Source organism: Enhydra lutris, unplaced genomic scaffold (assembly GCF_002288905.1).
Source record: "Enhydra lutris kenyoni isolate GAN:26980312 unplaced genomic scaffold, ASM228890v2 scaffoldscaffold54, whole genome shotgun sequence".
NCBI classification, from domain to species: Eukaryota; Metazoa; Chordata; class Mammalia; order Carnivora; family Mustelidae; genus Enhydra; species Enhydra lutris.
Window position 1 is genome coordinate 3,853,554 of NW_019154138.1, and position 26,907 is coordinate 3,880,460.

A 26,907-nucleotide genomic window follows, 5' to 3' on the forward strand; every position below is an offset into this window, starting at 1 on the left:
TTTCCCAGCACCATTGGATGAAAAGACTACTTTCCCTCCTTCGCTTGTCTTGGTGTTCCTGTTGAAAAGCAGCTAACTTTTTAAATTTAGCCATATACCATGGTGTCTCGCTCTGCTAAAAAGCATACCTCTGTAGCATCTTTTAAAAATAAATTTCTATTGAAATACAACAAGCGTAAAGGAAAATGCAAATATTGTAAACGTCTAGCTTGATCAGTTTTCACAAGGAATTCACACCCATGTAACCGCCACTCAGATACCAAAAAAAAAAAAAAAAAAAAGAACATTACTGGCACCCCCGAAATCCCCTTTGTCCCCACTGCTGGTCACAACCTCTAACCTCTTCCCCTGTTGTAACCTCTATCCTGGCTCCCATCACCCTACCTTAGTTTTTCCTGCTTTTGAACTTTATATAAATGTTATCAGAGAGTATGATGCTTTTGCATCTGGATTCTTTCACCCAACATGATGTTTATGACGCTGTGACTCTTGTGGGCTCCAATTTCATCCACTTTCCTTGGTTATTAGACTAGAGCATCATTGTTGGTATATTCACTTAAATATTTATCGCATGCCAGTTCTTGTTCTAGGCCTTGAGATAAGACAGGGACCAAGACAGAAAGGTTTCTCTTACAGACTAACATCAAAGACAGTAAAACAGGAAATATACACAAGGTGTTGTATACAGAGAGGTGCGCTGGAGAAAAATACAAAATAAAGCAAGGAAGGTGTGCAGGGGGAGGGGGTGCCGTTGTACTTAGAATGGTCAGGGAAGGCCTCCCTGAGAAAGTCACACTTTTAAGTAAAGGCCTGAAAGAGATGAAGGAGGGAGCCATGTGGATTTCTAGAGGAAAAACATCCCAGGCAGAAGGAATGGCAAATGCAAAGGCCTAGTGGTGGCAGCAGGCCTGGCATGTTCTGGGAACAGCCAGGAGACCAGTGTGGCTGGAGCAGAATGAATGAGGAGGTAGTTCAGAGAGGGAACTGGGGGCAAACAGCAATTTCAAGGACCTCCACTGGCTTTTCCTCTGAGATGGGACTCATTGGAAGGGTTTCAGCAGAGGAGTGATATAATTTCACTCTCGCACACACACTCTCTCTCTTTTTTTAGACCGACTCCCTGCGGCTGCTGTGTTGAAGACTGTAGCTGGAATCACGGACAATGGCTGGGAGCTCTTGCCATAACCCAGGGGAGAGACGACGGCGATGTGGTCGTGGTGGATAAGGTAAGAAGTGGCTGCATTCTCTGTTCTGAAGGTCAAGCTGAAAAATGTGCTCCCAGGTTGGCCATGGGATAGGAGAGAAGATGAATCAGTTCCGTCGCTCTGTCAGCGTTCTTCAGTAATTTCATCGTTACAGATAAGAGGGTGGTCAACATCCTGTAGATAGATCTGTGGACCATCGGAATGATTTCCCTGGGGTAGAGGCAGTCCTTCTAACTCAGCAGCCATCCCCCACCCCAGGCCACTGCAGGCCGCCTGTGCAGGTATATACCTAGAGGCAATGTGGGGTGGTGATCAGAGCCAGAACCTTGGTGCCGGACACCTGGGAGCAAACCTTAGCTCTGCAGTCACTACCCATGGGTTAATTAACGTTTCTGTGCCTCAGTTTCTTCACCTATAAATTTTAAATAATGATAGCCAGTATCCCGTAGCTGAGATTGATTGGGTTAATATAGGTAAAGCCTGGTGCATAATAAGCATCATGTAAAAATGTCAGATATTTTGGTTTACATGAGAAAATGTCCAAATATGAGCGTTTTAAAAGGAACGTTTTAATACCTTCAACGGAAAACCAGTGTCACTTGCGCGGAAGAACTGGAAACCATAAAATGAAATAAATGTAATTTAATGGAAGCAAAACAGCGCTGTTAAATTCTAGTTAGACATCCTAACAGAGCCGAGTGGACCGGGCAGTGGTAGACAGAGGCTCAAGCCCCATTAGTTCCAAACACGGAGGGCTTGCTCCAGCTGAAACACAAGGTTTGCAGAGCTTTAAATGCTCGCTCTACTCTCACCTGACATGTAAACCCATCACACTTTTGAAAATACTGTTCTGGGACTTCTCAGTATTTAAGGCTTTAGATGACTATGGGCTTACTGGTTGTCAAAGGGTGCGGCGGTTAACTCTGGCTCCCACAGCTTTCCTAGGTTTTCCTTCCACAGGATGTATGGGGCGTGTTTCCGGAGCGGGTCTCTGGTTCCCTCTAATACAAATGTGGCTCACTAAGTGGGACACAGTTAGTCCCGGGTCCCATTGACTTGCTGCCCAGGCCTGTTCCTGTTCGCCCTCCTGCCTAGTCTCGGGAAACCTCTGGGCAGCCCAGGGTTGGGCGCGGGGCTGGGCCCTCCCGCCGGGGGCTAAGGGAGGGTGTGGCCTACCCCGCAGGTTGGGTGGGCCCATTGCGGGGCGGGGCGCCCGGGCCGGGGTTGTGCCCGTAGGGCGGGGTGGGTGGGTACAGCGCGGGGGAGGGGCGCCTGAACCCGGGGTCTAGGGCGTGCGGGGCGGGGTGTCGGGAGCGGGGGGGTGTGGCCCGCCGGGCGGGGTGGGTGGGCAGAGCGCGGGGGCGGGCGCCGGGACAGAAGGGGCGGGGCCTGAGAGGAGCCGGAGTGGAAGTCCGAGCCTTGAGGGTTGTGCCCAGACCGCAAGGCGGAATTGGGGCGCAGGTGATTGTGCGGTGAGTGCCCCTCTACGCTGCACGGGAGCGCAGGGAGCTGCGCCCGGGACTCGGACACTTGGCTTTTGAGCTGTCCCAGGCGTCGGGCTTGGGGGGGGGGATACCCTGGTTTTCCCTTCGGGAGTCCTGGGGTCTAAATGGAAGGTCGAAGGAAAAGGGGGAGTCTCGAGGTAGCGGAGGCCCCTGGCGGACAGCGGCTACAGAGGATGAGGAGGCTTGGGGGCGTGAGCAGGACTTCCGGGCCCCCTGAAACTTTGAGGTCTGGAGAGAGGCTGTGTGCTGCCATCCTGACGGGTTTGGAGGGGGAGCCTGCAGAAGGAGAAGTTCCGAGGCACAGGGCTGGCCTTGGAATGAGATTTCAGTTCTTAGAGGAAGCCTCCTCAACGCTCAGTTGCGACTCCTCTTTTTGGGCCGCAGTTTCCCCATCTTCATCATGCCTGTGAATGGGTGGGTATAGGTAGCACTGCCTGGATGGTCTCTAACCCTGCCCATATGGCCTTGTAACTCTTAGGGGAGCCTCCTGCCTCCTTCCTTCCCTTGGTGGGTGTGCAGACCTCTGCTCATCCCCATCCCTTCCCACAGGGGCCCACACCCGGGCCTGCCCAGCCTCGCATCCTCTGTGCCTTCTGCCCTGTCCTTTGGTCCTCATGTTGGGGAGCAGCCATCCGGTCCTACTGTTTGCTTTCCAGGAAACTAAAAAGCCTCCCCAAATCTCCTCCCACAGCTGGATCCCTGGCTGTGTGTCTGCTCTTGGTTGTCTCCCTCTTTCTGACCCTGTAGGCTTCTCCTTTGTGTGGCCTTGGTCTCCGCATGGACTGTTCTTGTCTGCCATGTCACCTGTCCCCTTGGTGAAGATCAGAGTGACACTCCTGTTGCCTCTGCTCTCCTGTCCCCATCACTGTGCCCTTAAGTTCGTTGGTTACTCAGATCCCCTTTGCCAGTTGGGGAGCTGAGGCTGGAAGGGACCCCTATTTAGGCCACCCACCTCCCACCTGGTGCAGGACCCCTCTGGCTGCATATGGTCAGTGATGATGACTTATGGGGGTGCCTGTTCATCGTCCTGCAGCTCTCGTTACACTGAGCTAAAATCGACGGCTTGCAGATTTCCACCACTCAGTTCCACTTCTGTCTCCCGGAGCCATGTAGAGTCAATTCACTTTTTTATTCATTCAAATGATCTTTATCGATACACTGGGTGAGACACTGGGCTGTAGCAATAAAAAACAAAAAAAGTCCGGATGAAACTCCCTGCCTTAATGGATTTCATATTCTAGAAAGGAGTAGGACAACAATCAAATAAGTATATACATGATCTATCAGGCAGTGAGAGGTGCTGTGGAGAAAAACAAAGCAGACAACGGGGGTGAGGGCTGGGCTTGGGTATTGCAGGTTTATAAAGCATAGTCAGGGAGGGCCTCTCGGAGGTGGTGACAATGGAACAGAGCCTTGAAGGAGGTGAAGGGTGAGCTATGTGAACATCTGAAGGGAAGGACAGAGCACCCGTGGAGGGAAGAGCACAGAGTCTGTGCAAAGGCCCTCAGGCAGAGGCATGCCTGGTGGGAGCAGGTCCAGCTTGTTCCAGGAGCAAGGAGGAGGTCAGTGCGGCTGGAACAGGATGGGTGAAGAGCGCGCGGGGGGGGGGGGGGGGGGGGGGGAGGTTAGTAGGAGATGAATGCGGAGAGGTAAGGGGTCAGGAAGTGGGGGTCCATTGTGTGGGGCCTTGAAGGCCACTGTGAGGACTTGGGTTTTTACTCCGAGTGCAGTGAGAGCCACTGGAGGACTTTGAAGAGAGGAGTCACCTGCTCTGAGTCAGGGCAGGAGGCTGAGGGGGAGGGTAGTGACCTGACCGCCATTGCCATGCTGGGGAGAGACCCTGGGGGCTTGTATGCACAGCATAGAGGCCATGGGACAATATCAGATTTTCCGATTTGGGGTCAAGTTTGAAGGTAGGGTCAGGAGGATTTGGATGTGAGAGAAAGGTGGAGTTGGGGATGACTTGAAGGTTTTTGGCCCGAGAGTCTGGAAGCTTGGAGCTGCCATCTCCTGAAATGGGGGCTGTTTAGGGGGAGGAGCTGGAATGCTGACTTGTGCCTACTATGTCTGAGATGCCCGTTATGGGTCCACGGGCAGGTGCCTAGGGGCAACTGGGAAAGTTTAATGGGGGGGTTGGAGCTGGAAATAAAATTTGGGGCTGGCATTTAGAGCTGTAAGAGCCGGCGAACTCACTTAGGGAGAGAGTGGTACAGAGAAGAGACACCCGACCCGGGAGCTCTGGGGCTCGCAGCAGCAGGAGCCAGCCAAGGAGACAGACAGACGGAGCGGCCAGTGGGATGGGAGAAGTCAGAGATGGGGTGTCCCCGATGGCAGGGAAGAGCGTGCTGCGAGGGGAGAGAGAGCCGTTCTGATAGATGCCTTTGGCCTAGCCAGCTGGTCGAGGGCTGAGAACCCAGCTGAGACAAGGACAGTCTGGGGGGCTGTGCCTGGAGGGGACAGGTGGGAAAGAATGGAGGACAGCAGTACAGACAACACACGGGATTCCTGCTGTGAAAGGAGGTTGGGGAATTTGGAATTGGAGCTGCCAGAGGAAGAGAAGGCTCTGGGTGTTGGTGGGAAATGGTCTGAACAGGTGATATAGGGGCAAGAAACAGGACTTTAGGGACAATTTTTATGAAATAGGGGATGATTGGTCATCTGTTTTCTCTCATGCCCAATTGAAGTCAAAGCAGGAGAAACTTAAGTTGGACATGATGGTGAACTTCCTGAGCTGGTTGTTTGAGGACCGCAGCAAAGCCAGGTTCTCCCCCAGGGACGTTTACAGCAAGAAAGGACAATGCCTGCTCAGAAACAGGGTTTTGACCAAATGCATCCTTGGGGATTCTTCCTGCTTTGAGGTTTCTGGAAGGAGGCCAGGGGAAGAGTTGGGGCTTTCCAGCTGCTGAGGGGGATAGAGCATCAGCCCTTAGAGCTCAGGCCTGCCTCTCCTTCCTGGTGTCTGCAGATCCTTGATGTCACTGGTTGGATGTGTGTGGCTCAAGCATTTGTCAGTTGCTCCAGACTTGGGGTGTTTGGGAAGGACTCCTGCTTACTCTCCCAGGTTGTCCCCGGGGGGTGAGCACAACTGGAGGGTGTGTCTCAGGTCCAGGGAGTGGCTCAGTGCAGGTCATGGTGGATGCACAAGGCTTTACAGCAGAACTGATGAGAAAGACCTAGTTACTGCACAGTAGCTTGGCCAACTCTGGCTTCCAGGCCATCCTTCTGGGATTTCCCCGGGAAGTGGGGTCTGGGTGAATCCAGACCTGCCAGCGTTGTGCCACTCAGCCTTGGCCTTCCTGCTCAAGGCTGTGCCTGCTCCATCAAGCCTAATGATCTTTGCAGGGGGAGAGTGTGGTCTAGGTTCTCTGGATACAGAGGAGGGAGGAGCTGTCCATCCTCAGGCATCGGCTAGGTAAGAGGAGTAGGTATTGTCCGGTCTTAAGTGAACTTTGCAACATCTTTATTTCCTGGCTGCACGCCTGCCCTCCAGGCATGGGGTCAGAGGGAGAGTGCCCACCCCATGTCTGGGCTCTTCCCAGAGGGTGGTGGTTCTTTTCCCCAGGTCCTGGGCAGGAGTGGCAGTGGTGTTGGGGTTTCCACAGCCAAGAGTCATGCCAGGGCCAAGTCCAGAGGTCTTCCTACCTGTCCTGTTCTCCCCTCTCCCATCTCTCCATGTCTGCCGTCCTGACTTCTCTGCCTGGCCGTGGGCCCAGGGCGGAGGCCTGCCTGGCCAGAGAGAATGGCCCTATAGAAGCCTCTAGATGGGGAATGCCCTCCCGAGCTTCCAGACATGCAGGCAACTTTGCCTTACCTTATCTCCTCTCTGGCCAGCCCAAGGCTTCCAACCTGAGTGCTGGCAACAGTCTGAGTTGGAGATGTCTCCTTTTCCTTCCCTTGGCTGGCATAGGAGGGCAGGCACAGAATGTTCCAGGCCCTCCCCTTCCTCGGTAGATTTTTGACTCATGAGCATTCCCACCGTGCCTCCCCGAGGCTCTGCCCTGTGCCAAGCTTAGGGATGCCAGGATGAGTAAGACCCAGGCTTCTACTCGGGCCGAGAAGGGGGAGAGACACATAAACAGCATACAGGAGAGAGACAAAGTCTCCAAGGGCCTTGGCGTCTCCTCCCTCGAGTAACTCAGAATGTCCATGTTTTGGAAAAAGAAGGAGGTGTTCCTCTTCCTTTTCCCTTTTGCTTTCGCTTTCTCTGGGCACTGCACCCGTCCATGTCCCTGATCCCTGTGACAGTCGCGGCATGGACCCACCTGAGAGACTTTCTTCTGCTGCTTGGGGACCCTCCCGGGGCCTGGAGCTCGGAGAAATCAAAAACTTCCCCTCAAACTCCCAGAGCCCAGAGCCTGAAGGCTGAGCCCAGAGTAAGCCACGGGCAGAGACGACAGCATAAAATGTGGTGAGAGAGTGGGAAGGAAGCGAGGGCCTGGGCCGGGAGATAGTTGGGAAGGAGGCGGTTTCAACTGGGGTCCGTGCTCCCCCGAACTTTGAACTGACTTAGTGTACACTTGGATTTTTGCTTCACCTGGGCTGAGATCTTTATAGCAATGTTCTGGTCTGCCCCCTGGGGTTGTGGTGGGTTACCCTAGCAGGCATGGGCTTAGGGGCCCTGTGGGGGATCCCAAATGTGGGGGAATTAAGGGCATGGATTCTGGAATCACACTGCTTGGGTTCAAACCCCAGCTCCACCTCATCTGCCTGGGAATCCTTGTACAAGTCCCTTGGCCTGTCGGTGCCTCGGTTTCTTCATCTGTAAAATGGGTCGATTGCAGCCCCTGCTTCAGAGTGGTTGGGCGGGTTGAATGAATTCACATGTGGGAGCACTTAGACCAATTGGCAGCCCTTCACATGTGCTTAGTAAATATCAGCTGTTACTGGCGAGAGCACAGCCCTCAGCCTGAATCCAGCCAGCAGGGCAGAGCCTGCTCCTAGGGACCCAAAGAGAGTTAATTTCCAGATCCCTTGGGAATCCTTGCTCTGACTATTAGCTCAAGCCTTACCAAGCCTTCTTGAGCCAGGGATGAAGTGCAGATTTGGAAACCAGGAGCCTTGCTTGAACTCATGGCTGCTTCAAACTCTCTGTAGGACCCCGAGCCCATTTTTTGCCTTGTCTGGGCCTCATTCTGTACATCTGCACAAGGGGGAGCTTGGAATCCTGGACTGGGTCATGTCCCAGCAGAGCCATGGCCTCCTCAGAGTTGGGGTGGGGCTGACTCGTCACTCCCCACCCCCGCCCCCACTGCCCCCTGCCTGCCTTCAGAGGAGTTCTGCACTGACCTCACTCTCCTCCCCAGGTTATGAAATGTGTACCCAGGAGGCTTTCCAGGCTCAGAGGAGCCAGCTGGTGGGGTTAATTGTCTCGGGGTCCCTGGAGGGCTTCGAGAGCATCCTGGACTGGCTGCTTTCCTGGGAAGTCCTCTCCTGGGAAGACTACGAGGGCCTCAGCCTCCTGGGCCAGCCGCTTTCACACTTGGCCAGGCGCCTCCTGGACACTGTCTGGAACAAGGGCACTTGGGGCTGTGAACAGCTCATCGCGGCCGTCCGGGAGGCCCAGACCGACTACCAGGCCCGGGAGCTGTCCAGCTGCTGGGACCCCCACTCGCCCCACCCAGCCCGGGACCTGCAGAGTCACCGGCCAGCCATCGTCAGGAGGCTCCACAGCCACGTGGAGGGTGTGCTGGATCTAGCCTGGGAGCACGGTTTCATCAGCCAGTACGAATGTGATGAAATCCGGTTGCCCATCTTCACGTCCTCCCAGCGGGTAAGGCACTTGGGTCTTGGGTAATCAGAATTCACGGGAAAAGGGTGCTTAGTCACCAGGACGGATTTGTCTTGGGGGGGGCGGGCTGGCCTTCCCCCTAACAAGGTCACCCGGCAGGTAAAAGTTGTTCGGGACCCGTTCTCTGTGTCTTCAGGACTTCTCTGCGGAAACTCTCCCTCCTTAATCTCCCGTCTCTTCTCATCTGTGAAGCATCAGTAAGGTTCTCAGGAGAAGTCAGTGACTTGATTCGTGTAACCCTTTCGGCAGTGTCTAGTGCATAGGATCCACTCGTTATCCGTCCCATTGGCCGCCATTAGTTGTGTTACAACGGTACTCTGTACGCTTTTTGACGGTCTTAAATTAACAGCTCAACATCAGAATTCATTAAGTTGTATTTCGTAATTAATTATTACATTATATTTAATAGATAATTTAACATTTAATTGCTACTCGTTCATAATTAGCACACTGTGGACCAGTGCTGTTCACTTGTCTATGTTGGATTTCTGATACGAACTTGCTTTTGGCTGATAGACATTCAGAGCTGGGGTATAACTCCCTCTGAAAAACGCCATTCCATGAGACCGGAGAAGTGTCTTTTGGGTGGTTTTGAAACTCTTTATTCATTTTACCCTAAAGAGCGACCCTCAGAGCTCTTGAGATACAGATGGAACCGTCACTGACATCCCCTTTTATGTACTGGAGAACTAATGCCCAGAACAGTGGTTTGATGGCAGGGAAGTCCCGTGTTGGACCTGGTACCTTGACTCCCTTGTTCATTGTTAATGTATGCATTTATTTATTCAGCCAGAATCTATTTTTTTAAGATTATTTATTTATTTGAGAGAGAGCAAGCATAAGTGAGGGGTGGCACAGAAGCCCAGGGAGAAGCAGGCTCCCCTGCTGAGCAGGGAACCTGATGAGGGACTCGATCCCCAGACCCTGAGATTGTGATCTGAGCCCAAGGTAGACACTTAGATGATGGAGCCACCTAGGCACTCTGTTGGCCAGATTCTGTTTAGATGCTGTTTAGTATGTGCCGGGCTCTTAAAGCTTCTTGAAATAGACACTAAATAAATACTCATTGATGGAACACCTCAGTTATTGAATGAATGAATGAATGAATGAATGAATTGGAATTAAATGGCAGTGTGAGGATGAACCGAACTGGGGAATGTTCTAGTTTTTATTTGTCAGTTAAAAAAATGTCTTTGGTGATTAGGTGAGTCTAGGTTGGGACCGATGGGATAAGCCAGTGTGTCCTCAAGGCTGTTTGAAAGCTGGCTCAAGGAGGCTGCATGTTTACAGAGCTCACGTGCTGTGGGCCCCTCTTGTTACTCATCAGTGCATGTGAAACCTACAGTTCTACCCTGGGCCGGCCCCAGCTCCTCAAGCCTGGCCCTGTGGGGGTTCCAGAAAGCATGTTTGTCATTGCACCTGCCCTGGTGTCTTTTGTGATCCGTTGTGGAGAGTGAATCAGCCCCTTTGGGAAGTTCAAGGATTGTGTCTTGTCATCTTTGATCCAGTGTTCAACAGTGTAGTCTGGTGTGGATGCTCTGAGGGGTTTCGAGAAGGTAGCCTCGAGCCTAGAGGGGACAGGACATGCATCGAGGAGGTATTTGGATTGATGAGAAAAGGAAATAGGGTAATCATGGGCCAAAGAAGAAATCATAAGGGAAATCAGAAAATAATTTAGAACCAAACAGTAATGAGAATCTGATTTATAAAAATGTATGGGGTACAGCTAGAGTGGAACATAGAGGGAAATTTATAACCTTAAATGCTAATATTAGGAAAGAAGCAAGGCTGCATTTTAATGAGCTAAAACTCCATGTTAAGAAAGGGCTGGGTGGACAGCAAAAGCACCCGTCGCTGGGACTGTGCAGAGCATGTGGCGGACAAGACCTCTGAGGGTTATAGGCATTTCCCAAGGGACTGGGTGGCCCGAGGTTTAAGTTTCTGGAATGCAGCTTTTCTCTAAGCTTTTTCTGAGCTCTCTGATTCTCCAACTTGATGGGTTGCCTTCTGTGGCTGAATTTCTGATTCATTGTGGCTGGCATTTGTGGTATGTCCAACTGACCTATCCCCCCAACCCAGGACTGCTTTGTTTACTCTCTAAACTGAACTTGTAATTTTCTAGAAGGAGGCGGTTGTCATAGATTTCAGGTTGAGGACTGAGAAAATGCTTCAGTTGAAGAATTAGATGCAGTGTTGCAAGAACTAGATCCAAGTTGTAGAACCAGATCCCTTAAAGACCCAAACAGTAGTTTGCTGAGTGAGTGCCTACCATGTGCCAGGCATGGTCCATAGCCCTTGAAGGTTGTGATTTCTATGCCACACTACAACCTTCTCGGCGTGTCGTGTTGGTTCTACTGTTTCTTAACAATAAAGGAACTGTCCAAACCACCATCTGGGAAGTGGCCCAGCTAGAGTTCCAATCCAGGCCTGATTGTCCCCAGAGCAAATGCTCTTCTCTTTCTGACATGAAATGTGGGGCTTCGTGTGATGACCTTGCGCAGTTGGGTGTAAGAGTTGTCAGCAGACTTGAGGCTATCAAACCAGCAGTCCATCTGACTCATGCACCTGCTCAGGCTGCTAGGCCAGGGTCAGACTGAATAGCTTGACTCTTTTGTGATATTAACTGCAACACCTTTAACTTGGGAAATGTAGCATGCCAGCAAGAAAGTGTTTAATTTCATATGGTGTGATTTCAACATGTTCCCATCACTCACAAAAAGACATAGAATGTTACTAGTATTTTCCTCCACTGCTACCCGTAGCCTGACTTTCGTGTAAAATCATTTCTTTGCTTTTCTTCATAGTTTTGACACCTTATGCAATAATTCTCCAAACAATGTGTTTTGCTTTGAAAAAGTTCTAGCAAGCACAAGCATAACAGTGTCAAGGAAAGAGATGTCCTGCCTTTCCTTCTTGGATGCAGGCTTCCAGGGGCAGGGAAACTGAACAGGGCCTCAGAGACTTGGTCTTGGCTTTACTGTTTGGAGGCTTTCTAAGGGCTCCTGCTGGGAAGTCAGTGGGCAAGGTCATTGAGTGAGTCCTGAGAGCTGGAGGGTCTGGTATGGCAGCGATGAGTCAGAGGCTGGATGTCCAGGAATAGTCAGAGGAAGTGGGCTGCTCTGTGTGTTCAGTTGTAAGCTTCTCCAAGGCTCTTCCAGCTCCCAGGAATAGGGAAGCCAGATACTTCACAAGGGTGAAATGGGTGTCCTCAGCTGATCCAGGCCACAGGGGTTGAGAGAAAGAATGATATTAGCCTGTGGTGTAGACGAGCCAAATATAGATAAGGATTAGAGCCAGGTGTGCCTGGACATCTAGGAAATAATTCCCCTGAACATGTGTGACTCTTAAGTCACGTTGCTCCAATCTCCTTCTACTTATGGTAGAGCCATTATCCTGAGATTTCCCTTCCTAGTCCTCTTGTGTTGGTTTTCTTCTATCCTGAGTCATCTAGTCTTCCTTTGTCTTGGTTTGTTCTATTGTGGGAGATGATATCTTCCAGAATCTGTAAAATGAGTATCTGGGAATTAAAATTTTAAGCTTGCATATAGCTACAAGTTTCCTTGCACTTGATCAACATTTTGGTTGGGTATAAAATTTTGGGTTGGTCATTATTTTCCCACATGAGATGCTTTCTTTGGGCATATGATGCTCCTTAGTTGGCTGCTCATGACTGAAATAGACTCCCTAAAACTTACCGGAAACTCAGAGCCTATAGGTGAAACCTGTCTACCTTGCGTTTCACTGTAGACGTTTAGGAAGTGATGGTATTTGTATCTTTAGACCATTCCTCCTAGGCTGGTCTGACTGCCAGAGTTGTGGGACCCCAGTGAGTAAGAGGGCTGGCCGGTGATTGTGGTGGAGAGAGGTCTCTGCGTTCAGCACTCATTGTGCACATGGTCATTTAAACCTTCTTTTGGGGGCATGATGCCCACGTCCTTTATTGTGCCTGCTGCCTCCCAGTCCGGGGACCCTGTTTTAGCCTTTCCAGATATAAATCTCCATATTCTGCCACGGCAGGGCAGGAACAGTTGCTGTTGGCTTGGAGTGGGTCAGGGGAACAAGAGATCTGTTTTTGTTTTTGTTTTTTTAAAAGATTTTATTTGTTTATTTGACAGAGAGAGATCACAAGTAGGCAGAGAGGTAGGCAGAGGGAGGGGGGAAGCAGGGGAGTCCTATTCGGGGCTCTATCCCAGGACCCTGAGATCATGACCCGAGCTGAAGGCAGAGCCTTAACCCACTGAGCCACCCAGGTGCCCAAGAGATCTGTTTTATAAACCATGTTGACTCAACCCTCCTTACTTGAATCATTTCCTTTGGTTCTGGAGGTACCTGATGCTCTTAATTCCAGAGATCTTTATAGAGTCTGAGATACATGTTATGTGGTTTTCAACTTGCCCACTGTTGGCTTAGGATCCGGCTTTCTGGGTTCTTCTAAGTCCATTACTAGTCATTCCTTTGGCAAGTCCTTGAATGCATGCTCTGTGCCAGGCACTCTTCTAGGTGTTGAGGAAACAGCAGTGAGCAAAACAGACAACAATCCTCATCCTGGAGATGCTCATGTCCTGGTGCAGGGCGATGGACAATAAGCAAAAGGAAGCAAATGACAGGGCACGTTGGAAAGTGATGGATGTGCTGTAGAAAATAACTAGAGTGGGTCTGGGGTTTGAAAGTTACAGGAAGTGGAGGTAGTGATGGCAATTTTAAATAGAGTGTTCGGGGAGTTCTCAAGAAGGTGATATTTGAGCAAAGGCTTGAAGGAGGTGAAGGAAGGGGTCATGTGGACAGCTGGAGAAAGGGCATTCCAGGCAGAGGGGACAGCCCCAGCAAAGGCCTGGATGTGGGAGCATGCTTGATATTTCCAGAAACCCTGAGGCTGGTATTCTTAGTGGAATGAGCAGGGGGAAGAGCAATAAGGGGGGAGGTCAGAGAAGTTAAGCAGGATCCCGAGGGTCACAGACAGCACTTTGGTCTGTTTGGAGCCTTATAGGTTACTGTTGACCTTGGGCTTTTACTCTGAGAAAAATGAGGGACATGCTGGGACATTTGTAACAGGAGAGGTATGATCCGACTTTTAAAGAATGACACTCAGCCTGTGGTGTTGAGAATAGATTCTGGGGACAGGGACAGAAGCAGGACACCAGTTGGGCAGCATTTGCCATTTTCCAGGTGGGCACTGATGGTGGCTTGGACAGTAGCATAGAGGAGGGGACAAGAAAGGGCTGGGCTCTCTAGCTGTGTGTCCACTGGGGTAGACACTGGCCACATGTGGCTTTTGAGCACTTGAAATGTGGCCATGGGGTTGGGAATTGTGGTCCATGATGGGGATTCTGCTCCGAAGACCTAATATGAAAGAAAGAATGTAAAATATCTCAGTAATTTTTTATATTGATTACATGTTGAAATGGTAATATTCTGGCTATATTTGGCTAAATAAGATATATGATTGAAATGGATTACATTGGTTTTTACTTTAAAAAATATGGATACTAGAAGATCCAACATTACAAATACAACTCACCTTTGTGTGTACCCTCTGGGCAGCGAGCGTTCTACTTCTGTTGTGCTGTTCTGATTATGTGTTCGTGTTCAAGCCAACAGGATTTGTTGGGCAGATTGTAGGGGAGAGGCTTCCAGGGCGATTCTGGAAGTCTGGGGCAGAGCAGCTGGAAGGGTGGCATTGACATTAGCTTGGGAGGAGGAAGGCTGTAGGTTTGCAGGTGGGTGTAGATGAGGAGTCTGATTGTGGATATGTTAAGTCGGAGGTGTTTTGGGGACATCTAAGTGGAGATGGTGGGCAGGCAGTTTCGGGTGTGCGTGTCCAAGGTTCAGGGGAGCAGGTGAGGTTGGAGATGGAAATGTGGGCATCGTGCTCAGGGATGGTATGCCCAGCCTCGCGGCTCCATGCAATCACCTGTCTTCCAGATGAGTTCTCACTTCCAGAATTGTTTTTCCTATCCTTGCAGGTTTACAGATTTATGGCTTTTTTTTCTTTAAGTTGTTCCTTTTTAGTGGGAGCCAGATCGGGTGTGTGTGTGCTCTAGTGTTCGCTTCATCATGCAGCATCTAGTGACTTCTTTAAACTCGTCTTGCTGTTTGGGGGTTTTTCTGGCCTCTAACTGTGGTGGAAGGGAGACACCTATGAAACTCTAGTGATCAGTAGAAACCTTCCCACACCATCTCCATCTGCCTTTCTGGAAAGATACTTTTTTTATGTTATTTTGCTCTCCCCATAGGCAAGGAAGCTCCTCGATCTTGCCACAGTGAAGGCGAATGGGTTGGCTGCCTTCCTTCTACGTCATGTTCAGAAATTGCCAGTCTCGGTGGCCCTGCCTTTTGAAGGTATATACTTATATGTTCCTCTCCGTTCACAAGAAAGGGAAAGAAAGGCTTTACAGAGTCCTGATTAAGAGCAGAACTCTGGAGTGAGACGTGCCTTTAGAATTTCACTTCCTGGCTGTGTGGGCCTCCTTAGGACTCAGTTTCCTGATTTCAAGGATAACACCGCCACTAGGATTGAAAGGATTACCATGTGTAGTATTAGCGTTAGCTTTTATTACTTCCGGAGCTGGACAGTGATAACTGGAGCTTCACTAGCCAAACTCTTATTATCTGTGCTGCAAAGGGTACGTTTTGAGATAGGGCTGTTATCTCTTGATTTCTGCAATTTACTGCTCACTATCAGAAACTGCAGGACCCACGGATTTAGATAATGTGGTGTCTCTCCTAGCACACAGCCACCAACCCAACCCAACCCAGGGACGGGAGGGGCTTTGGATCCCACAGCTGGAACCTGGCAGACATCCTTGCAAGGTGCTTTATTTATCGTATCTGTCCTTGATGGCAACCTTGAGAAATCAGTGTCATTTTTTTCCAATTTACGGATGTGAAAACTGGGGCAAGGAAGGTGGGGGTTGAGGTGGGGAGGATGGGTCTGTTTTTAAACCGTCTTCACCGCTGCTTCCCTTTTCGTTGGGAGAAGAGAGATCGTCCGTTGTAAAGAGCAGGCACGAGCCTTGTATGTCTTGTTCCCCTGTCACCATAGGGATTGTTCATTGGCAGTGAGGGCCTCTGAGCTGTGGGTGGTGCTAGCGGAGAGATTTACTACTCTGAGCTCTACCCTCTGGGTGGCAAGCATTGCCTGCAGGAAGGATGGCTAGAAGCCAGCCGGTGCTTGGTGCCTCGATGAGCACCGTTTCCCTGAAAACAGGGCACAGACATCAGTTTCCAACTGGGGCTGCATGGCATAGAGCACGGTTCCCCGGGTTGGGCCTTGGTTAATGTCCACTGTTGATATCACGGGTCGTAACTCTGTGACATGGTGTCAGATTCCCCAGGGTGACCAATCCGAGGTTGACAATTGACCGGTGTTTATTTTTAAAATGAAAGATCCTTGTTTTTCTGGAGAATTTTATATTGGTGGTATCTGGAGAACCTGCATTAGATCTCAGGGTATTTGAAAGGAAGGTGTATATTTTATGTTATCCATGTTCTGTGCTCCTGGTATATCCAGAGGGCTTTAAGAGCAATGATGCTCATCAGCTCTGGGCACAGAAGATGGAAGAGAAATACAGGACAACTGCTTTGGAGGACCATGAATAGAGCGTCAGTATGCTAAGTGTGCCCTGGGAGAATTACTTGTTAGCTTTTGAGTTGAGAACAAGGGCGCCGATCTTTGGTTGGAGCAGTGAACCCGTGATGCCCAAAGGTCCCCCCACCCTGGGGGCCCTGGACTACCACTTCCCCATTCCCTAAAAGGGGAACCGACTCCTGATACAGAAAGTAGTTTGCTCACGTTGGTTATTAGGATGGTAAAGGAAAAGCAGCAGCCTTGTGGACACACCCCGTGTGTAAGAGGGTTGCCGAGGGTTAAATGAAGAGGATGGGGAAGTGAATCTTGATCAAGGACTCTTGTCCAAGTGCTTGACCCCGGCACCCCACTGACCCTGACACCAAACAGTGCTAGGTCCACCTGGATTGTCCAGGATAAAATCCCTGTCTCTTTAGTTTAATCACATTTATCTAGTCCCTCCTTCGTAAGTAAGGTAACATATTCACAGATCCTGAGGATTGGGACATGGTACTACTGTTATGCCTACCAAACCCATCAGTATCATGATAACAAACACCATCTTTCAAGAGTTTACCATATGTCAGACTTTGCTCAATTCTACTGTATCTCGTTTCCTCCTGTAACAATCCTTCAACCTGTGGATTGTCCCTAATTTTGGAGATAAGTATACTGAGAAGGGGAAGGTTGAGTGGCTTGCACAAGGTAATGAGGGAACCAGCTTTCAAACGCAGGCATATCTGACTTCAGAAACTGGGCTGCCGGGCTCTTATACCTTGTGTTTTTCTTTAGAAAGAGGCAGCTGAGGTTGAATGGCTCGAAGGCCATCCTAACCAATTCGGTTGGACAGGTGTCGGCAGGCAGGTCCTCTGACCCCAGCCTGATGCTCTTTTTTTTTTTTTTTTTAAAGATTTTATTTATTTGACAGATAGAAATGACAAGTAGGCAGAGAGGCAGGCAGAGAGAGAGGAGGAAGCAGGCTCCCTGCTGAGCAGAGAGCCCGATGTGGGGCTCGATCCCAGGACCCTGAGATCATGACCTGAGCCGAAGGCAAAGGCTTTAACCCTCTGAGCCACCCAGGTGCCCACCTGATGCTCTTTCTAATCTATAGCTCTTTTTTTTTTTTTTAAAGATTTTATTTATTTATTTATTTGACAGAGAGAGAGAGAGATCACAAGTAGGCAGAGAGGCAGTGAGGGGAAAGCAGGCCCCCTGCTGAGCAGGGACACCCCCCACCCCGCCCCCATGCAGGGCTCAATCCCAGGACCCTGAGATCGTGACCTGAGCCAAAGGCAGAGGCTTAACCCACTGAGCCACCCAGGCATCCCTAATCTACTGCTCTTCCTGATGTCAGTAGGAATAATAATGCCACTAGCAAATATCTTTGGAGTACTGTGTTAGATGCTGAATGAAGCACTTGACATGAATTATCTTAATTGCTCCATGTAAACCCTATAAGGTAGGGACCCCCATTTTCCCACTTCAAGCCTGGGGGTGGGTGAGGGGATTCCCAGGCTTAGGAAGGTTATGCATCTGTCATCAAAGCCCATAGCTTGCGATTGCAGAAGTCGGGGCTGGCACATGCTGGCTCTTCTCTCCATGTGTAACATCACATGCCCTCGTGCAGCCCTCGCTCTGTCAGAGCCCATCCTCCCCACTGTCCTACCTCATCAGCCTCTTCTTCGGTCTTCCAGATGCTGCATGTAAGAAGTATATGTCCAAGCTAAGGACCACGATATCTGCTCAGTCTCGCTTTCTGAGCACCTACGATGGGGCAGAGAATCTTTGCCTAGAGGAAATATACACAGAGAATGTTCTGGAAGTCCGGACAGAGCGGGGCCCGGCCGGACTCCCACAGAAGAGCCCTGTGACGCTGGGCCTGGAGGAGCTCTTCGGCACCCGTGACCACCTCAATGAAGATGCAGACACTGTGCTGGTGGTGGGCGAGGCGGGCAGCGGCAAGAGCACACTGCTACAGCAGATGCACCTGTTGTGGGCCTCAGGGCGTGACTTCCAGGAATTTCTCTTCGTCTTCCCATTCAGCTGCCGACAGCTGCAGTGTGTGGTCAAGCCGCTGTCTGTGCAGACGCTGCTCTTTGAACACTGCTGTTGGCCTGACCTTGGCCAACAGGAGGTCTTCCAGTTCCTCCTTGACCACCCCAACCGTGTCCTCTTAACTTTCGATGGCTTTGATGAGTTCAAGTTCAGGTTCTCGGATCGTGAGCGTCACTGCTCTCCGACCGACCCCACCTCTGTCCAGAATCTGCTGTTCAACCTTCTGCAGGGCAACTTGCTCAAGAACGCGCGCAAGGTGCTGACCAGCCGTCCGGATGCGGTGTCCGCACTGCTCAGGAAATACCTGCGTTTGGAACTCCACCTCAAGGGCTTCTCGGAAGAGGGCATCGAGCTGTACCTGAGGAAGTGCCACCGTGAGCCGGGGGTGGCCGACCGCCTCGTCCGCCTGCTCAAAGCAACCTCACCCCTGCATGGGTTGTGCCACCTTCCTGTTGTCTCGTGGATGGTGTCCAAATGCCACCAGGAACTGTTGTTGCATGGTGGCGGGTCCCCAAAGACCACCACGGATCTGTACCTGCTGATCCTGCAGCATTTTCTGCTGCATGCCTCCCCACCACACTTGGTGCCCTGCGGTCTGGCACCCGGCCTGCTTCAAGGCAGGCTCCCCTCCCTCCTGCACCTGGGCCGGCTGGCTGTCTGGGGCCTGGGCACATGCTGCTACGTGTTCTCAGACAAGCAGCTCCAGGCAGCACACATCGACAGCGAGGACATTTCTCTTGGCTTCCTGGTGCATGCCAAGAGCGTTGTGCAGGGGGGCACAGCCCCCCTGGAATTCCTGCACATCACCTTCCAGTGTTTTTTTGCAGCCTTGTACCTTGTGCTTAGTGCTGACTTGTCGCCGTCCTTGCTCAGACAACTCTTCAGTTGTCACGGGCCACGCAGCTCGCTGCTGGCCCGGCTGCTGCCCCCCATGTGCGTGCCACGCTCAGAGCACCAGGAGGGCAGCATGGCCGCTTTGCTGCAAGAGGCTGAGCCCCACAACCTCCAGATCACAGCAGCCTTCCTGGCGGGGCTGCTGTCCTGGGAGCACCAGGGCCTGCTGGCTGGGAGCCAGGTGTCCGAGAAGGCCCTGCTCCAGCGCCAGGCCTGCGCCCGCAGCTGTCTGTCCTGCAGCCTCCGCAAGCACTTCCACTCCATCCCTCCGGCCGTGCCGGGGGAGGCCAAGAGCATGCACGCCATGCCTGGCTTCATCTGGCTCATCCGGAGCCTGTACGAGATGCAGGAGGAACGGCTGGCCCGGGAGGCCGTGCGGGGGCTCAAGGTCGGGCACTTGAAGCTGACGTTTTGCGGCCTGGGCCCCGCGGAGTGTGCTGCCCTGGCGTTTGTGCTGCGGCATCTCCGGCGTCCCGTGGCCCTGCAGCTGGACCACAACTCCGTAGGGGATGTTGGTGTGGAGCAGCTGCTGCCTTGCCTCAACGTCTGCAAGGCTCTATAGTGAGTGTTGCTCAGTGGCGCTGGCTCGGTGTGGGGGAGTGCCGGCGCTGAGGTGCATTGTGGGAGCTCGGCACTGGGCCCTGGGAGTCTGGGCCCTACCACCCCTTTCTAAGCAACTCCAGCCCAGTCCCTTCCCCAGTCTGGGCCTTAGTTTCGCAGTGATGATGACCCCATGCTTATGGAGTGTCCTGCCTGTCAGGCACTGTGTTACTCACTTCCTACGATTAACTCCTTTCATCTCGGTGAACACGCTGGGCCGTCTCCCCGTTATCCTCTGTATGAGGCCCAGAGAAGCAAAGTCCTTGGTCTACCATGACATTGGAGATGGCAGAGCTGGTTTGAACAAATCACATCTTTCTGGTGACAAGTCCTTACTCCCCATAAGCAGCCTGCCCCAGGGATAGATTTTGGGGGCTCCACGAGAACCTTGAAGTGACACGTCCTGTTTTGTGTATTATGTGTGAGTTATTAGGAACCACCCACAATTTAGAGGTGACTGAGTCCCCATGAGAGATTTTGAGATCACAATGAGATGCGAATTTAGGGATCCAAGAGCTGGAAGGGGCTGCAGAATGGCACCTGCCCTTTTATCCCTCATGTGGTGTGGCACCCCCGTGAGATGATGCCATCATCTGTACTGCTTCTGGACCCCCATCTGGAGGTGGGAGGTTCCCCCTTCAGAACATCTCTCTCCACGTCTTGGGCCAGGTGCACGCAGAGGGCATGCTCAGGAGGCTGCAGGCTCCCCCACTTCCCTCCCTGCCTTGAAAGGGCATGTCCTGCTCCCTATTTAAAACCTCTGAGAAAGCAGAAGTGGTAGCTTAACGTTAAAATCGACTCACAGCCTTCTGGGGTTTTTGGTCTATCCCACATGACGTTAATTTGACCCTAAGCAAGGGACAAACCTCTCTTTGAATAGATTAGGATGGCATACCTCCCCTGAGCCAAAGCAGCCAGATTTTCTTTTTCTCTGGAGCAAACATATGCATATCTGTTAGAAACTATGGTGGCCTGTGTTATCCCTTATATAGGGTCCATGCTCATAAGTTTATAAATATAAGGTAATAATAACACAATATGTAGCGTATTTTGTAGGTGAACATGTATATTATAGATAGTATACGTTAAAAATATATCAGGAAGAAATAGTCAACACATTTAAATTGAGTGATTTGCAGAAAGTTTAATAAAGGGACTGTTTTCAGAGGCTTGGGTAGCAATTAGGAAGAGCCTAAAGGGATACAGCAAGGTCTTGGGGCCAGTGACTGTGGGGTGGGGGTAGGGATGGGACTGTCACCCTCTGTAGGCCTGGAGAAGAAGGGCTTGGGGGGCAGGTGTGGAGAAGGCTCTCTGATAGGAGTAGAGGCTATAGAAAGCTGGGAGAATGGAGCCCTGTCCCTTCTTCCTCTTTCTGCTCATGCCTTGATCACCCAACCTGGAGTTGGGTGGCTGCTGCAGTCATCCGTGGGCATCAGCTCCTCAGGACCAAGAGCCAGGTAGAGAGGGAAAGTGGATCTGGCCAGGCAAATGAAGATGATTCTGTTTCCCCAGGAAGGAGGAATCCCCATATTTTCACTCAAGAAGTCTGAGGCCTGTCTGTGGGGGTCATTTTCCTGACAAAATATGAACATTTTTCTGGATGGTGGACCTGTCGTTCTCAAAGGGGTCCTCAAACCCCAAGAGGTCGGGAACCACTGGCCTGGTTGATCCTTATAGACCAGTCCACCCATAGAATGAGTGGATCCTCTCTTTTCTCAGTTAAGGAAAGCCCGCGTCACTCCTGGGATGTGTCAAAGGACTGAGGGGAGGCTCAAGGTCTGTTTCTATTTTCAGAGGAAGGTGAGGAAGGTCTGGTTCCAGTGCTCAGCCTATAGGTGCAGAGGAGCTTCTGGAAATGCAGATTCTAGGACCTGTCCCCAGTGATTCTCATTCTGTGGGTCTAGGGTGGTCTGTAGGAACCAGCTTGATTTTCCACGAGCCATAAAAGACCTTGACCAAGTTCTACTGCTCTTTACTCTCTGTACCAAAATTGCCAGCGCTGCGTGGGAGGGGAAAGGATGTGGAGGTTGCTGCTTGGGCCTTTCCTGTGTGTGTGTGTGTGCGCGCACGTGTATGCCAGAGAGAGACAGACAGACAGAGACAGAGGCTAGTGGATGGGGGTGGGTGGGCTCCTCTCCCCCATAGCCACACTGTCTCTCTCCCACTTGAAATGTTTCCATGCCAACGAAACACTCAGGCTCCAGGAAACGTGTCTACAAAGTGTCCCCATCTAGGTTTCTTTCGACCCTTGCTCTGACTCCCAGCTGTGGGCTTTCACGGTTTTTTGGCTGTGACCCACTGTGAAAGAGAAGGTACAAGCAGGCACACAGCCATCTAAAAGTGAAACAAAAACTTCACAAAATGGCTTTCCTGTGTAAACTCAGATACATTTCTGCCCTCTTCTGTTCTTTTTCCCTTTTAATAAAAATGCTGCTAGACCTTCAGAGTTGATTTTATGACCCACCAACGGGTCACAACCTGCAGCCTGAAAATTGGGGCTCTAGAAGCCCATAGAAGGCATGAGGGGGAGAGAAGCATGTGATGTCGTGCTCAGGGGTGGGCTTTGGGGCCAGACTTTCGGAGCCCTGATGCTTTAGGCGCTGAGTGACCTTTGCGTGGTCACTCCCCTTGTCTGTGCCTCAATTTCCTTCCCCTGAATGACATCATAATAGTACCTACGCAGTGAGCTTTCCTGAGGATTAAATACCTTTACTTTTGGGAAGTGGTTAGGTGAGCACCCACGCATCGGGTGCTGTATGCACACGAGCTGTCCTGGTTATAGGGAAGCTTCTACCCGTTTTGGGTGCTCCCAGGACTTTACGTGCACTGTCTCTTTAAACCTGACCTCCACATCCAGGTGGGGCTGGGAATGCCATCCTTTCCCTTCCACAGAGAAAGGGAACAGCAAATAGCCCAGATAGAAAAGGCTGCTAAGGATCCGAATTTCCACTGAGAGATCCCAGAGCCCAGGTCGTTAAACTTTAAGTTAGGGTCTCTGGGATCTGCCTGAAGATGGGGATCATGGGCACAGCTGTTACCATACACAGATCCTGGGGCCCCACCGTCCCCCGCACCCAGGAAAGGGGTCTGAGAGTCTGCATTCTAGAGATGCTTTCTGAAGATCTGGTGATCAGGCGAGTTTGGGGGGGGTGTGTTGCCCTCCAGTACCCACCATCACCTTCTGGGGGAGGCTCTGGCTAGTGCCCACCCACCTTGGAACCTTCCGGAAACTTCCTTCCGTGAGGCTGCTGTGGAGATCATTTCTGTGTTACAGAGCTGAAAACAGTGCCTCGGGCAAGGCCAGTGACCCCCCCCCCAGGGTCCCAGTGTTCTTTAACAGGAGCCATGGGCGCCCAGCTTGCTGTGCCGTCCCCCACCCAGGGCCTGACATCGGCACCCTGACCAGGGATGGGGCTTTTCCCAGTTCTGGGGTGCTCAGGGCCTGTGGTGTTTCCCAGAAACCGGCCAGACGCCGGCACTCTCGGGCCTGAGTGAAAATCTCTTTGGGGGGGATTCTTGCTTCTTTGATTTTTCTCTCATCCACTCCCTTTTCAGATTTTTTATTTTGTCTTTTTTTCAGCTTGCGGGATAACAACATCTCAGACCGAGGCGTCTGCAAGCTCGTGGAGCGTGCCCTGCACTGTGAGCAGCTGCAGAAGTTAGCGTAAGTCGGGCTTGGCTGGGGACATTGGTCGGGGCCTCGTGCCCCCAGCCATGCTCCAGGTTATGCCATGGGGGCAGTGGCTGTGAGCAGCGCCAGGGGCATCCCCCTGGTCAGAGGGTGCGGGTGGCTCCTGCGTGGAGGGAACCGGCCACCCTGGGCTTGGGTGGTCACTGACCGCTGTGCTTTGTCACCACGGCTCCTCTTTTTTGGAACCTTCCAGACTCTTCAACAACAAACTGACCGATGGCTGTGCACCCTCCATGGCCAGGCTCCTCTCGTGCAAGCGGAACTTCCTGGCGTTAAGGTGAGCGCGGGCCTTTCCTAGTCCCTGGAAACTGCCTTTCTTCTGCCCAGCTGAGCCCACCTGGTCTGGTCTTGGCCCCGGCTTGGCCTCTGCTGGGCTGGCAATCTCCTGGCTACAGATAGGGCCAGTGTGCCCTCCGAGCAGAGCTTTGCCAGCGCTCTGACCTCCCCAGCAAATTCCAGACTGGCTCTGCTGAGGGCTTCCTGACCTTTGACCTTCAGCCCCCAGGGCTGAAGAGGGTTTCTAGGACCTTTTCCTTCCCTGTGTCGAAGAGTGTCATGAGCTCTCTGGGGCTACAGAGCTGTGGGCAGAGGCGTGCACAAGTCCCCTGTCATCATGGCGATGGCAGCTAGTCATCGAAAAGCTCTCAGAAGGTCCTGTCAGCGCTTGGTGGGTGCCGGCTTTGTACTCCAGTCCCTGACGTCTGCATTTTTGCTGCTCTTGGTCCTCCCGGCTGAACTGGAGTCTCTCTCCTGAGACCATGAAATCTCCTCTCCTCTTGGCCACTGGCTCGGCCTGGCTTCGCTCTCTCTCTCTTTCTCTGGGAATGCCTTGCCTCCTGGATTTATGCGGCCGCCAAGGAAGGCAAAGCCAAGAATTGCTTTCATCCATTCTTTCTAAGGCTTGGGCTGGGTGTGGGGATTGGAGCTGCCATTTTAAAATTGCTAACTGTGGAGTTCAGGCTCAGGCCGGGCTACTGAGGCCAACCCCAGAGGGGCCTTTCTGTATAAAGGACTCTCTTCTGCCACCACCACCTGCTCCCGGAGACTTAGAATCCTGAGACCTGCCGTGGCCAGAGGCCAGGGAGGGCCGTGGGGTAGCGGGAAGGTGTTCCATGCAAACTTGAGGCCTGGGTTCTAGGCTAGAATAGCAGGAGAGTGGAGAGCATGGGGCTCTGGAATGAGACCAACCGAGGTCTGGGTCCAGGGTCCCTGAGATTCGAATCCTCATTTGCTGCCTGACCTTGGGTCTGCCCAATGTCTCTGTGACTCTTTTTCCCCTTCTGTAAAATGTGGATAATAATGATAGCTTTCTCATAGGTTGTTACGATGATGAAATGAGTTAACATATGTAGAAAGCTGACAGAATAGAGTCAATATTTCAAGTAGTGAGCTCAGTGGCTAAAAGATGGAGTATCATCATGAAAGTTCTCTGTATGGATGTCCATCGGTAGTTCAGGTCTCTGAGGAGGGATTAGATGTGCCAGAAATTTGTCGGGGAAAATGCCAATGAGGAGCAGCAGGGGAGGGTGCTAGGGGAGGCTGGGGGAGTCAGCAGACCACAGGGCAGGTCTGGCCCTGAGTGAGGGGGAGAGGGAGGGAAAGAGGGCTGGGAGGAAGTGTCATGGCTTTCCGTGCAGTTCTGAGAGCAAAGATGGCGGCAGCTAATCCTCCCACCGAGTTTGCCCAATGGGTCTCAGGTCTCCCGGTCACTGGCTGGGAGCCACCTGTGGGAAGCGGGCCTTGGTACAGAGGCAACCTTGTGTTTCCCAGCCCAGCAGCAGGGCCTTTAGTTACAGGGCCTGTGGTCAGAGGTATGAGAGGCTACCACGCTCCTTCTTGAAGGGGATAATGCTGCCTTCCCTATGACATTGTGAGCTACAGTGGCTTCAAAGGTCTGAAAGTTCTCTTGAAAGAGGGAAGTGTTTTATTAATTCCAGGAAGCCTGGGTTGTGAGCAAGAGTTCTGGGGCCCTCCCTGAAACTCTCAGAGTAATCTAGATGTGGCTGAAGCCTCCCCCCTCCAGCCCCTGCTCAGCGGGTTCCCCTTCCCTCTCCCAGCGGCCTGGGCCTGCCCTCTTTCCAGAACAGGTGAATTCTCCCACCAGCCACAATGGACCCAGGAAAGCTGAGGGAACACAGAGTCTAGCCCCAGCCTGTGGCTGACACAGGAGGAAAAGGTGTGACAGTGAGTCACCCTCCCTCCCCTGGGGAAACCACCTCTGAGGACGCCAGCCTATTGTGCCTCCTGCCTGTACCTCTCACACTGCTTTGCAAAACAGGTTTCCCCCACTTCTTTCCCTTTGCAGCTGGGAATTGAAGTAGCAGGAACCATTACTAAGTTCCCCCAAACGGGAATAGGAAAGCACAGACACTCCCTGTTGGGCGGGCAGGAACGAGAGGACAGGATCCTGAGTCCTATAGGGAGGTCCTCAAAGCTTTTCTCCATGTTCTGTGTCTGGGACATATTTTCCCTACCAGCCCCTGGCTTTCTGGGCACTCACATCCCCCTGTCCCGCACTCTCTTAGCCTCCCTGCCTTCCCTTCCAGGCTGGGGAATAACCACATCACTGCCACAGGAGCCCAGGTGCTGGCCGAGGGGCTCAGAGCCAACGCCTCCTTGCAGTTCTTGGGGTAGGTCGGATTCTGGGTCAGAGGGACCTGCGTTGGGATGGGGGTGGGAGGGTTGGGGGACTTAGAGGTAGGTGACATATTTCAGCCAGAAGGCCCCAGAGGCGGTGGGAGAGAGTGGGTGGCCCTTGGCTGCTTTGGTGTTTGTCTTTCACTCAATAAACAGGAAGTTCAGGATGTCAGCTGGTGGTGGTGGTGGGGGTTGGTGGTGGTGGTGAGCAGTGCCCATGAGCCGGTGGCTGCAGGAAGCCCTCTGGGCCTTGCTGGGGCCAGGGCGGTGGTTCTCGTCTTCGTGTGTCCATCAGAACCACTTGGGAGCCTCCGAAGAATGCCATTGCCTGGGCCCCTCCCTAGACTGATTAAATGAAATGCCGAGGTGTGGGGCTTAAGAATCGGTCATTTTAAAAAGCTCCACAGAGGCTATGCAGCCAGAGACGAGAAGCAGGGAAAGAGATGGAGGTGGACGGGGCTGGAGACTGGCCCCTGCGTGGGAGAGGGGCTTCGCCAGGTCCTTCAGAACAAGCGTTGCCATGGGGCCGGGCCAGGCCTTCCAGGGAGGACAGATGAGTCAGATGCGGGCTGGGAGGGCTGTCCCACAGAACACAGGTCCCCAAGAGAGTGTTGCTGGGGTGGCGGTGGTCAGTGGGGAGGTGGTTTCCTTTGATTGCCAGGCAGAGTGACCATCCCCCCAGGAGGGCATCCGCGCAACAACCCCCTCCTGTCCTGCCTCCCCTGGCATGAGCTAGGGTCTGTTGGATAAGAAATGGGTGTTTGAGGACCCAAGGCTCTAAGAAGAGAGACTAAACCCTTAGGGCCCAACCCATTTCATAGGCAGGCGAGCTGCCCACAAGCTCGAGAGATCAGCTCCTTTCCAAGTTGCATGCTGAGCCCCATGGAGTCCAGCACAAAGGCAGCCCCAGCCCTACCAAACTCTCTGGGCTTGGGGTCACAATTAGTGGATTGGAGGGAGGGGTG

The 26,907-nt window shown here is 52.1% G+C and overlaps 1 protein-coding gene across 6 annotated transcripts in view; it reads left to right on the forward strand.

Moving 5' to 3' along the window:
* Window positions 1-1,173: 1,173 nt before the first annotated feature.
* LOC111157341 (nucleotide binding oligomerization domain containing 2) overlaps window positions 1,174-26,907 on the forward strand; it is a 36,229-nt gene continuing 10,495 nt past the window's right edge. For 2 of the 6 annotated variants that reach the window (XM_022518663.1, XM_022518666.1), the window contains exons 1-7: window positions 2,650-2,677; window positions 8,014-8,480; window positions 14,732-14,837; window positions 17,760-19,575; window positions 23,195-23,278; window positions 23,499-23,582; window positions 25,852-25,935. In XM_022518663.1, the coding sequence (XP_022374371.1) occupies window positions 8,022-8,480; window positions 14,732-14,837; window positions 17,760-19,575; window positions 23,195-23,278; window positions 23,499-23,582; window positions 25,852-25,935 (2,633 nt within the window). In that variant the 5' untranslated portion in view covers window positions 2,650-2,677; window positions 8,014-8,021. Of the gene's footprint in view, window positions 1,227-2,649; window positions 2,678-5,873; window positions 7,119-8,012; window positions 8,481-14,731; window positions 14,838-17,759; window positions 19,576-23,194; window positions 23,279-23,498; window positions 23,583-25,851; window positions 25,936-26,907 lie in introns of those variants that run through there. The other 4 variants (XM_022518665.1, XM_022518664.1, XM_022518668.1 and 1 more) reach the window with 4 other exon arrangements.